This window comes from Diabrotica virgifera, chromosome 6, assembly GCF_917563875.1.
Source record: "Diabrotica virgifera virgifera chromosome 6, PGI_DIABVI_V3a".
NCBI lineage: Eukaryota > Metazoa > Arthropoda > Insecta > Coleoptera > Chrysomelidae > Diabrotica > Diabrotica virgifera.
The window spans coordinates 212,897,840-212,911,748 of NC_065448.1; the positions used below are offsets into that span (position 1 = coordinate 212,897,840).

Here is a 13,909-nt window from a genome sequence, read left to right on the forward strand (position 1 = left end):
CTTCACTTGTAGGTAAATGGTATATAATTTTTTTTTTAATTTATATACCATTTACCTACAAGTGAAGTTTTACTTCCTTAGTAAGACCATATTAATGTCCCAAACAGAAAATTTTAGCTTTTTTTCTCATCGATGGCGCCGCTGTAGTAAGTCCCGTTGTGTCACAATGACTTTATATTGCAACAGAAGGAGACAAGCCACATTAGTAAACAACATGGCGGCGCGCGGCGGAACATTCCGGGGCATGTAAACGGAAAAGAGACTTTGATGAGTTTGATTCTGAAACAAAGTGACCAAAATCCATTATTAAATAAAAGCGAAGATGACAAAGACTGCAGTTCATTTTTTAGAATATAATTTTTTTTTGTACAAAAGGGGATAAGCCTCATATTTTTTCAAAAAATGTTCAAAAGCTCAAAAACCGTTAAATAGACATTTGTGTTACTTTAATTGTGTATTTAATAACATATTTAAAAACGATTGCGGATCTACTTCCGAGAAAAATGTAAAAATTGGATTTCAGGATCTGAAAATAAGTTTAAAATGGTGTTTTCTCCAAAATAATTTTTTGTGGCATGTCCCCTACTGGCCCCAAAGTCTTCAATTGTACTTCCTTGTACTAAAAACTAAGCGCCAAAAACTAAACATTCAATGACATACTACTTGGCGGGTATTAGTAACGTTATTTAATTTCTCTTAAAGTTCTTTTAAGGTCATTTTCTTTAAATATCATCCTTGAATTCCATTCTGAGCATGTTCACCTGATTTTTTTGGGTCCACCCCAGTTTATCTGTATAATTTTTTGGTAGATTCACATCTTAAAGATTTTTAATTTCTTCTAACAGCAATATGGAGAAATTGAAACAACGTGCTACTCTGATATTTCGTTTATTAAAGCATGTTAAGCTTATTAAATTGGAGTCTAGTTTATTCAATGCGTATTATTATTTCTTTGCCTATAGGTATCCCAGTTGTCATGAACATTGACGCAACAAAGGGGCGATGTTATTGACTGTTTCTAAAGATGAATTGCATACGCTATCAATGCTATCATGTTAATGAGTTATACCTGTGTTTGTTGAAAACCATATATTTGAAGCAATCAGTTTCGCATCTTTTTAGATTTTGCTTCAAATCATGTTGTTTTAAAAATGTATAAACATTTTCAATTTCTTTGCAACACGAAAATGCAGCGGCTACATAATACTCTGGTTAAATCGGAGAGTGCAGGAAGAGTCTATACCGGTTTCGGAGGTCTTTTCCCCCTCATCAGTAGTCCCATATAGTAACCAAAGAAAGTATTCCACCTGTTGTCAATCTGGTGGTATGGAAACGATATTTATTGTCGTTTTCTGTGCTACTTCGATTAATAACTTACTTTGTTCATGTTGTTTTAATTTACTATAGTGTATTTGTCGTCTTTCCGATACCTTCAAATTTTCTTGTTTTAACCTTCATATTGCCTTCTTGTTGTAGGTAGTGTCTTGTATTATTAAAGATACATATATGTATAGCATAGATGTAGATCTTTAGTTCTTATTTGTCCCCAAGGGTTTCTTTTATTATTATACGTTCCATAATAAATAAACAAAAGATGATTATATAATTAGTGACTGATATAACAGAACCACTTTACGATTTTAGGTTTATAAGCTCATCCTACAATCACACAATTCATAGAGTAAGCGTGCAGGATGCTGGCAAATACACATGTATGGCAGACAACGGTCTGGGTAAAGTAGGAGAACAGGAAATTACACTAGACGTATTGTATCCACCAATAGTAACTCTAGAAGCAAAAACCAAAGAAGCCGAAGAAGGTTAGTAACTAATGTGCTGTTCATTGTTCAAAATGTTTGACTCTTTTTTTTTTGTTGTTCTAGGTGAATCGGTATTTATAAAGTGCAACATCAGCGCTAATCCAGACCCAATAACAGTAGAATGGGTTAAAGACGGTAAACCAGACTTCCGGTTTGCGGGCGACACCTTGACACTTAGCCACGTGACTGCTGAACATTCTGGCACCTACATTTGCCGAGCTGTCAATATTATCAGTCCCAGTGCCCCTCCACTAAGAATGAATGAGAAAGTTGGGAATGCTTCTATAGCTCTCTTAGTCAGGCATCACCCCGGCAGAGCTAGGATAATGCCTGACAAACCAGTAGCTACTGAGGGATCACCTGTCACGTTGACGTGCACTGCCACCCCACCAGGTATGTTTTTCATTTATTACTCACTTCAACAACTGCAACTTCAACTGAAAGGATCATAAATATCAGTTTAATTAAATAATAAAATTTTCCAGGTTGGCCAGCACCTCAATACCGTTGGTTTAGAATCGATCCCAGTGGTCAGACAACAATCCTAGCCACAGGAACTAAATATACTATACCCAGCGCTAGCTTGGTTACAGAAGGAATCTATCACTGTCAAGCAACTAACGAATTAGGTCCGGGAGAACTAGCTTCGGTCTCATTAGAAGTCCATGTGCCTCCTAGTTTTAAAAGCAAACTAAAACCTTTGGAGATTAAACGTGTTGGTGACAGCGGATTCGTGGTGGCTTGCAGTGCAAGAGGAAAACCACGTCCTATGGTTAAGTGGTTAAAGGACGAAGAGGAATTGACACCTGACGCTAACATGTTCGAAGTAAAGACTGATTATGTAGAAACTAGTAATGGAGCAGTTAGCGTACAAAGCATTTTGAAATTCTCTGGCAAAGCTAGACCTAACGGAAACGAGTTATTGCCTTCAGACAGAGGAGTTTATTCCTGTATGTTTGAAAATGAAGTGAAAAGAACTGAATCGACAATGCATCTGAAAATTGAACGTAAGTTGCTCATTTTGTTTTATATTTTTTAAGAGAATGCTTTATCGCTCGGTGTGATGTTTTTGCACGGGTTCGAAATCCTATTTAGCGTCATTCAAAAAATCGAGACGCGTACGGTAACCTTGCAGTATACAGTTATGTACATAATATACATACATAATATAATATACCATATTTTAATTTGATATAATATATTTTTTATAACAACTTGAAAACGACTGAATCGATTTTGATTTTAAAATATTGGTATTATAAAATAAAATTAAATAAACTCTAACAAAATTAAATAAAATTAAACAAATAAAATCAAATAAAATTTACTAAAATTAAATAAAATTCAATAAAATTAAATAAAACTTAATAAAATTGAATAAAACTGAATAAAATTAAATAAACTTAAATAAAATAAAATAAAATTATATAAAATTAATAAAATCGGATCGAATCGAATAGAATTGGATCGAATTCGATTCATCGAAAAGAATCTAACCGAATCCAATCGAATAGATTCTAATAGAATCGAATTGGATCCAAAGAAGTATTCACTTCTGTCGACACTCCTTAAGTGCAACGCTCTTTTTTGACTTAAAATATTTTCTTTTTTTTTAGATGAACCCATTGTGCTACACCATTTCAATAAAGTTGCATACGACTTATCTGAACATGCCGAAGTTGTATGCAAAGTTCAGGCGTTTCCAAAACCAGAGTTCAAATGGTTCTATGGAGCCAATATCAATCCTCTACATTCATCATCTGAAGGACACTATGTCGTTCATAGTTCGAGTGACGAAGACATATATACAAGTGTTTTAAAAATAAATAAGATTGAGAGGTCCGATTATGGAGAATATACCTGTCAAGTCATCAACAATCTAGGAGCAATCGATACCAAAATTAAACTACAGCCTAAAGGTGCGCCTGAGAAGCCTTCTAAACTTGCATCGTTGTATGACGGTTTTAACTTCGTCACATTAGGATGGGAGCCTGGATTTAACGGAGGGATTTCTAATACCAAATATGTTGTGTATTATAGAAAGATTGCTAGTGATAATGATATTGTTATTGAAGGTTGTAATAATATACCTAGAAGTGTGGAATGGAATGAAGTCGACTGCTTCCAGAGTGTGCCATGTAATGTATCTCATTTGGAACAATATCAGACGTATCTCTTTAAGGTTAGTACTATTTTTAAATTAGATGAAATAATCATAATAATCATAAAAAAATTATCTATTTACTATAAATTCTTGATATGAGTTGATTTGTAACCTATAAAGATTATTCAAAATACCATCAAGAGAAATCTGTAGGTGTATATCCTAGAGTTTAACCTTTTCAGCTCCGGTGACGCGTACACGCGTCCAAATATGACTATAGATCAGTGCCGTGGACGCGTAAGCACGTCCACGGTACATAAGTTTCAAACGAAATTATTTCTGCCGGCACGGGCGCAAAGGCTGGAAATATTACAGCGGAGTTGAAAGGGTTAAATCGGAAAAGGGGTAATAAGAAGGTCCTGGAACTATTTTCTTGTGGTATTTCCACGCTACCCACATTTCATGGAAATTTTGAGAACGATTCCCTAAAATAAAAAATGTATTTTCGATTAAAATTATTATTAGACTTAGGCAAATTGCATATTTTGCATATTATGCATGAAAAATGCAAACATGTCAAATTTCGCATATTTTTATATAAATGTGCATAAAATGCATATACAGTAGAGCGTTGATAATCCGCACTAATTAGTACAGGGGTAGTTCGGATTATCAAATTGTTTGGATTATCGAACATATGTTCAAAATACATACAAAGCTCATAAACATAGTACATTTGTACATACGTTTTAGTTACAAAGAATAAAACACCTGCATAATAAACAAATATATTGTTTATTGCATGTATTTCTGAATAAACAAAACAAAAATCCGCGGTCATATTTTGCCCATATTGTCATATTAAATCCAAAAATTCGGTCCGCGATCATATTTTTAATCTTAAAATTTTTTTGCGTTCGGATTACCAGGGTTCGGATTATCGACGCTCTACTGTAATTTGAAATTTTGGTTATGTACATTTTTATATCCATGTAACAAATAGCTTGGAAATCTCAATATTACATTTTGTTTTATAATCTCTTGGTATTCAAATTTTTGGTATCGGAATTAATAAAAGATATAGCGGCTTATACATAGTTTTCTTAATTTAGAGCCAACCATTATGGTGAGTTTGAAAAATGCCCTAGTTACATTAGTTGATGTCGAAAGAAGTTTTTCTATGTACTCAGATATGTAGAAGCCATATTATGTTTTTGTTAGAAAAAAAACAGCATTTGATAATTTGTTGTTACCACAATAATTCGAAATAATATCATTTATTTGTTAAAATACTCAAATGTTTAATTACATATAAGCTTAGTTTATAAAATACATACACATGTGAAGATATTATAAATATTTTTGTAAATTAAAAAATATTTTTTAATAATAGTCTCCCGTTTTACACCGCTCACGTGACTTTGGGAGTATAGCAGGGTAGTGTGCTATATCTAGGGCCTACTTTCTAGATAGGCATATTTTTAGATAAGCTTGCATATTTGGGTAAAACACTGCATATTTATGCGCATATTTCATACCTTTTTATTTGCCTAAGTCTAATTATTATCAATTCCTATGAAATGTAGTAGATAAGAAAAATAAGCAGCTTCAAGTATAAGATATCCTAAACTCAGCATCGCGACACTGTCATATAGGTAAAAAGATTTACTATAGACACATACCATCTTTTCGACTTACCTACGTCATGAGCCACAACATAATGAAGAGTAGTTGCAGACTTTAACTGGACGATTATTGTCAAACATTAAGGGTTTAAAAACCATTTGAAGTAAATTTATCTATCATGAGCTACAACGCTAATGAAGAGTAGCTGCGGAATCTAACTGAAGGATTATTTTCAGACATTAGAGGTTCAAAAAAGTAGAAGAATTCAGAATCATGGCGTATCTTAAGGCGCTCTTAAGAAATAAAATAGAGAAAATCAAGATCAGTCAAAACAAAGAAAACGAATGGCAAGAATAGTATAAAAAATTGCTAACCGAAAACCGCCCAAAATTTAAAGAAACAGAAATAGACGGAATAGAAATCTATACACATGATGAAATCGAATTAAGCCTAGCTGAAGTAAAAAGAAGATCAAAACTCATAAAGAACAAAAAAGAGGAAAGCCCCGGCGGAATACCAAATGAATTGATAAAAAAAGGATCGGAAAAGCTATTTCGCATGATATACAAAATGTTTGAGAGAGCACTGAATGGAGAAGACTTACCGGTAGAATGTACTCAAACTCAAGCATATTACGGAATCATTATATAAGAAAGGAAAACTGCAAAAATTATCAAAGAATCAGCATTATATCGTCTATGGGAAGATTGTATGGACAGACCATAAAGGAAAAATTAGAAATAGGTACATATAAGGAGAACGTCAGAGAAGACCAGGCAGGGTTCACAGCGGGAAAGCATGCTTAGATCACACTTACAAGGTCGAACAACTAATAGAGAAAATAATGTCCAAAAATAGGTTCGTCTATCTGACTATTGTAGATCTTAAGAAGGCCTATGGCTCGATATCTAGAACCAAGCTATGAGAAGCAATGGAAAACATCGAAGTTCCACGGATATTAATAAAAGCAGTAAAAGCACCCTACAAAAATAACAAAGTAGCTGTCAAAACGGGAAATAGGATATGCAGTCCGTTTAAGATGACAAAGGGCTGCTCCACGTCAAACATAGAATGTTTGTTCTATATTATTTCTTAATATTTTGTGAAATGCTTCATATTTGTAAATGAAAACTAATAAGAGATGTTTTTTTCGTATAATTATGGTACAATTAGGTATCAGTTAAAGTCGTTTACATATATTATACAAACTATATTATTTTTTACAGGTTAAAGCCATCAATACAAAAGGCAGCAGCGAGAACTCGCAGGAAATTAGAGAAAGAACGAGAGTCAACAAAATCCCACAGCCCCAAAGTGTAGAGTTCGACAAAAACTCTAATACTTTAGGCATCAACGTTCCAGCTACTTGTCTTCCTCTAGTTGCCGTTGTAGAAACAGTTAGCAATGAAAATCATCCAATCACAGCCTGGCAAGTCATTGATACGATGGAACTTCAAGTAAGGTTTTATATAATACATTTGTGTCATATTCTTATTTAAAATCGATAAATACACAAAATCATAGATTTTTGTAGCCATTTTGGATCATAAGCCAAGCAGAAAACTATATAATTTTATGTGTTTTGTTTTTATTTTATTGAATCTGATACCGTTTTGTAATTTTCTACATTTTGTCTTATATTTTTCAAGTTACATTCAACTAATAATTTTTCTATAGTTTCCACCTGTATCTGATATTTCGTAGATTACTTTTTGTTTGCTTCTTCTTTTTTTTTCTTTTGTTTTTCAGTTTCTAATTCTTAATTTTCGTCGATGGTGGTACCTTGTGTTTACTTAGTTTTCTGTTGTTTTTCAACTCTTTCTCTCTCTCTCTCTCTCTCTCTCTCTCTCTCTCTCTCTCTATTTCTTTCTCTTTCTCTATTTCTTTCTCTTTCTCTATTTCTTTCTCTTTCTCTCTCTCCATCTCTCTCTTTATCTCTCTTCATACCTCTCTATAGGATTTTGCATCTTTTATATGTTGTTTATTGCATTTTTTACTTAAAGCATATAATATTATCTTGGTGTATAGTATCTTGGTGTTTTGCTGAATTTTTGATTTTTTTGTGCGCTATGTCTAACATTTTCCTTTATAGACACTACTATAGTTTATTATCATTTAATTCCATTGAAGGTTTTTTACGTTTTGTTGTTATAATAGTCATTGTCATTTAGGGCCGGTTGTTCGAACGCTAATCAACAATGATCATTATCAAATATTTAATTATTGTCACCAACTGTCGTTTGGGTTGCTGAAAACATAATTGATTACAATTATGAAATTACTTAATCAATTATGTTAATAATTGTTATGTTAATTGATTAACTAATCTCATAATTATAATAAATTATGTTTTTAGCAACCCAATAAAAGTTGACATTGACAGTTTTGGTGACAGTAATTAAATATTTGATAGTGATCATTGTTGATTAGCGTTCGAACAACCGGCCCTTAATGAAATTGTTATTGTCAGTCAATCAAATAAAATCAATCTCTTTAAGCAAAATAACAATATAATATACGGTGTATATAATGCTAACTATAATATTTTTTTAGGTTTCTGGACTTGCCCACACTTTTAAAGAGAAAAGCCTTGATCAAATGGGTTCGAAGTTCTACAATGGAAGAGCATTGATAGATGAACCTATCGGAGTTAATGACGACTATGTACCAAGAATTCGAGTGAAGTTGTGTCTTCAAACTCATCCGGAACATTGTGGAGAATTCGTTGATGCAGAATGTAAGCATTTTAAAATTAGATTATAAACTTCCATAATTTCAAACGATCGTAACTTTAACTAGCCTATACTTTTCTATTTTACAGTTGGTACTGGTTCGATAAGAGAAGCATCAGCTATGACTACACCAACAGTCATAGCCATAGTAGTAGCTTGCATAGTACTGATATTGTTCGCTGGCCTCCTTTTAGTATTCTGTAGATGCAGGAAAACTGAATCTTCCAAAAAGGCACAATCAAAAGACTACGAAATGGATTCTGTACAACCCACCATTGTTCCCCAACAAAATCAAGCACCCCCTCCATATTATCCGTCGTCCGGTATGGATAATAAGGCGTTGGAGCATTCTTTGGATTTGGCGCTCGCCTTAGAAGATCAAAAATCTGTGTATGCTACCCAAAATGGATACGGATATCATGTGGCCAATGCTGATATTCAAGCTAGGCAAAATATTAACAATACAGATTGTAAGTATTGACTTTTTTTTAAGTTTGTACCTTAAAAATGTTCTTCTTTTACTTCTTGGAGATCTTTCGATCTGTTTAATTCTGAAGCTGCCGCTCGCGCTGGTTAATTTCCTGGGAGGTAGATTGCCAACTATCCCTCCATCTTTGAGGTGGTCTTCCGGGTGGTCTTGAACCGGGCGGGTTGTTTTCTAGGGCAATTTTTGGGAGTCTATTCTCATCCATTCGTCTTACATGGTTGTACCACATCCTCTTGCGCTGCCTTCCGCATCTTACAATATCTTGAATTTTGCATTGCTCTCTAATGTCTGTATTTCTCACTCTGTTTCTTCTTGTTTTCCCCACTATTGTTCTTAGGGTTTTCATTTAATTTCGTTAGGGTTTTTATTAAAAATGTTATTTTATTAAACATTGCGAAACTCATAAATACATTTTTAACACACTGTCGAACATCATATGAAGATAAAACCACATATCAAAACTTGTCTTGGACAATGTTAAGCCAATTTACGCAAATCTTGCCAAACCCAAACATTTACTTGCTGATCCTTTTGCCTCATCCCTGATACACTTACAATAAAAAACTGGCAAATATTTTAATTTTACTTCTCAACGTAGTCTTTATTAAGATTACATCTTTCCTATATCTTTCCCATATAGGCTTTATAGTCCAAGAAGCAGCGCTGAAAAATCTCTTTGAATTTACTAAAGCTAGATTTTTCACAGTTGATTGCTGTGATTGTGTAGAGAAACATACAGCGGTCGGTCAAGCGAAACGTAGAACAGGGTTTACTAAGGCTGCAAATCAGTACACACATTCTAAATTAAATATAAATAAAAGTTATTATAGTCGGTCAGCTGTATGACGGGACAGAGCCGGTCGGTCGGCCCCAGTGAATGTACAGGGTTATTCACTATATTTTGACCCCCTTGTAAACTGCTTTATTTACATAATTAGAAAAAAATGTAAAATACAAACGTTATTTGATTTTTAAATTATGATTTTTTGACATTTATATCGTACTAGTGACGTCATCCATGTGGGCGTGATGACGTAATCGACTATTTTTTTAAATGGGAATAGGGGACGAGTGCTAGCTCATTTGAAAGGTTATTCAATTCCCTATTCAGTAATATAAACATCAACATGATTAATTATACAGGCTGCCCAAAAAAAAATTTAATTAAATTAATTGTTTAATTAATAATTCAAAAAATTTTTTTGGACAACCTGTTCTCATTTAAAAAAATAGTCGATTACGTCATCACGCCCAGATGGATGACGTCACTAGTACGATATATATGTGAAAAAATCATAATTAAAAAATCGAATAACTTTTGTATTTTACATTTTTTTCTAATTCTGTAAATAAAGCAGTTTACAAGGGGGTCAAAATATAGTGAATAACCCTGTACATTCATTGGGACCGACCGACCGGCTCTGTCTCGTCATACAGCTGACCGACTATAATAACTTTTATTTATATTCAATTTAGAATGTGTGTACTGATTTTCAGCCTTAGTAAATGGATTTAATTACCCTCGTAGGAAAGCAACTTTGATACCCTCTCAGTAACCCCTGTTCTACGTTTCGCTTGACCGACCGCAGTATGTTTCTCTACACAATCACAGTAATCAACTGTAAAAATTTAGCTTTAGTAAATTCAAAGAGATTTTTCAGCGCTGCCTCTCCGTCTATTAGCATTTCTAATGCTTCTCTAAAGAAAGATTATTCAACCTCTTTCAAACCACTGATTTACCATACCGTTATACAACATCATTATTTGAAGAAAATCCTTTACCATTCCAATGTTCTGTAACACTTGCCTGAACAAGTTTTGGAAATATGTAGTCGATAATCGCCAACTTTGAACAATGTATTAAAGACTTAATTAATTCTAACTCTGCTTGAGCGATTGCAGCTGTTGCAATAGCAGACTTATGATTATGATTCCGTCACATTCTTCTTCTTGATGTGCCTATCCGTGACGAATGTTAGCGATCATCATGGCAATCTTCATCTTGTCTGCAGCAGCACGGAAAAGCTGCACAGTTGTTGAGTTGAACCAGGTTCTGAGGCAGTGGCGGCTCGTGGCCTTAGAGAGAGGGTCGGCAAGATTTTTTTGTCTCCTCATATAGGTATACCATCTAATTAAAAGGCTTAAATCATCATAGTAGATTTTTTGTTTTTGTCATAGTATTTCGACAATACGTTTTGATTATTTTGAGACAAGAGAAATCCCGTTTATTTGAGGCAGAAGTTACTGGTAATAAGAGAATTTATGAACAGTTTGTTGTAGTGAATTGCAGTAGGTACTTATTATATAAAATTATACATATTTGCAACTTATCCCACTTTCCGAAAATATTTGGATCAGTATAATTTTTAAGTAACTTGTACCTAAATAAATATAGGTATTGGAATTTTTTTGGCGAAGGTAACTTTTAAATTTTGAATTATTAAAGAGGTCAAAAATTTTCAAATCTTCAAAATTCGAAAAACGAGTATCTATTTGCATAATAGCAGGTATCCAAAATTTCAAAATATACTCGTTTTTCGAGATATGTATCATGCCTTTGTCTTTTTTGGGGTGGTTCGAAAATATCAAGCGAATCCAAAACGTCACTGCGTATATATTGGAAACTTCTATCATTACGAAAATCTCTGAGATTTTGCACCAGCTTTCTTATTTTACTTTTGGAATAAATAATGACAATTTACTGATTTTGATCAACAATGAATATCAAATGGGTTTGGGCAAACACTTTCTTAAAAATATTTAAAAGAATATTAAAAGAGTAATCATTTAATAAAGTTCTCAAACCGATTGCTTCACAGATCGAGATATCACCGCTTTCAAAATCGTCGCCTTCGATAATAAAATAAAAAACTTCCAAAAAGCTGTTCACGAAAATCTGCTACAGTGAAAACTAACCGAGATTTAAAATTTCATCGCGTCTGACAAAATGTTTGCATTTTTTCGAAACAAATTGTTCTAAAACAGTAGTCCGTTTAGGCGAGCTAAAATGGCAAGAAAAGACGATATTCTTTCATTTTTTACACGTATCCTGCAAAAATATATTCATTCTATGCGCATGACAGTGAGTAAATAAAGCTTGTGGTGCAATAGTTTTAACTTTTGCCTGGAGACCATTCAATTCACCGGAGATCACGGCAGCGCCGTCGTAAATTTGCCTTACCAATTTATTTTTGATATCCAAAAATTTTAATCTGTCCTTTAAATAACCAACAATATATTCTGCCTTATTGCTTTTACTGACGTCTGTAAAACCTAAAAACCTCTCATAAATATTACCACGTAACGCGTATCGAACAACAATTGATAGTTGTGAATGACATGATAATCAGAAGTTTCATCTACTTCTAGCGAAAAGCAAATGGTTTTCAAAATCAATAAATCAGATTCAATAACGTTATTCAAAATGTAACTAATTGATTATATTAGTTCATTCTGTACTGTTTTAGACACGCCGCTAAATATCTTCGAATCAGAAAAAAATTGGAAAATTTCAAATCGTATTTCTTAAACAATTTTATTAGTTCTCTATAATTACTTTGATTTAAAGAATGCTCCGATTCATCATGCCCCGTAAATGATAATTCCTGACAACTTAAATAAATTACAATATCAATTAAACGACGTAAAACGACGTGATTATTTTTTACAATTTCTGCCGATGCTCCCAAATGAAACATCGGCAGATTTAAATGTGCCGTACCTGGCCTACGGAGAGAAATATACGTTTGGTTGCTCTTCGACTCGTATTTTGTTGAGTTTTACCGTGTTTTACGTGTAAATCGTCAAGCTCGAGATGAGCTGGGGTCGGCTTGCCGAAAACAGTCAGATGAATGGCTCGGATCATTCATTTTTTGAAAAGTCTCTTATGCGCAGGGATCACTTAACGCTCGGATTGGCTGAATCCTTTTAAAAGCCATGAATAAAATTCAGTCTCTATTATCTGACAGATTTTTTTATTTCACAGATACAAATGACATCAACTCTGATTAAATATTAAAAAAAACTATATCTCTGTGTGGGTTCGGCACTGCCGACCCTGACCGGCCGCCTCTGTTCTGAGGTTCTTTAACCAGGATATTCTTCTTTATTTGCTCATTTCGTATAATATGTCCGAAGTATTGTAACTTTCGAGATTTGATGATAACCAGTACCTCTCGGTTCTTCTACATTCTTTTGAGGATCTCCTCATTGGTGACCCGGTTAGTCCACGGGATTTTAAGTATTCTCCGATATAGCCTCGTCTCAAATGCTTCCAATTTTCTACACATATCTTCGTTTAATATCGCTACATTCTTACCTTTATGCTAAGAGAGAGGTTATTATGGTGTCGAGATAATTGTAGTGGGTCACTACTCCGCCACATGGTAGTTCTTTAACTGTACAATTTACCCTAAAAGTTACCTGAATAAAAAATTAATACAATCGTTTAGTGAATATTGCATTCTATGAAAATGTTTTTTAGGGGCTAACATGGGATACATCGAGAACAGCTACTCCAACTCCAACAATGGCGGAAGTGTGAACTCCCAGGATTCCCTGTGGCAGATGAAAATGGCAGCAGCTTCCAGTAATTCAAACAATCAACTGCAACAACACCACATGAACGTCGATCGACAGAATTATGGATACGATCCTATAACTCATGGTGGATATGGAGCAGTGGATGATTACGCTCCATACCCCCATATAACGACACAAAGCAATCATGGCGATGAATATATCAGAAACAGTAATAACCCGTCCAGACAAGACTATTGTAGTGATCCTTACGCTTCAGTTCATAAGCCTAAAAAACGCGTTGAAATCGGTAAGTTTTATTGAAATTATTCGTAGATTAAGTTTAAGACAGTGAACCTTTTTTTAATTTTACACAAATATGTTACGTCATCATCATCATCATCATCAAATATGTTACACTTAACTATAAACTCTCTTGTTTAATACGTTGAATTTGTATTAAGCGTTATTGTACAAGTTAGGCCGCACCTACATTGGATCCGTATTTCCCCGATCAGATCAGATCCGATATAGACCGATTTTCCGGCGAGGGTGCCTACATTGGTTCCGTTAACTTCCGACCACCGTCCACCGACAATGATGAAGATGTGTTAATGTGTTG

The 13,909-nt window shown here is 33.9% G+C and overlaps 1 protein-coding gene across 1 annotated transcript in view; it reads left to right on the forward strand.

The window, feature by feature from the left end:
- The window catches only part of LOC126886691 (muscle M-line assembly protein unc-89), a 554,873-nt gene that overhangs the window by 499,853 nt on the left and 41,111 nt on the right, over positions 1–13,909 (forward strand). Inside the window, exons 6-13 of the mRNA XM_050653685.1 lie at positions 1,645–1,820; positions 1,884–2,213; positions 2,306–2,827; positions 3,437–4,002; positions 6,777–7,007; positions 8,104–8,287; positions 8,372–8,752; positions 13,253–13,597. Of these exons, the coding sequence (XP_050509642.1) occupies positions 1,645–1,820; positions 1,884–2,213; positions 2,306–2,827; positions 3,437–4,002; positions 6,777–7,007; positions 8,104–8,287; positions 8,372–8,752; positions 13,253–13,597 (2,735 nt within the window). The remainder of the gene's footprint in view (positions 1–1,644; positions 1,821–1,883; positions 2,214–2,305; positions 2,828–3,436; positions 4,003–6,776; positions 7,008–8,103; positions 8,288–8,371; positions 8,753–13,252; positions 13,598–13,909) is intronic.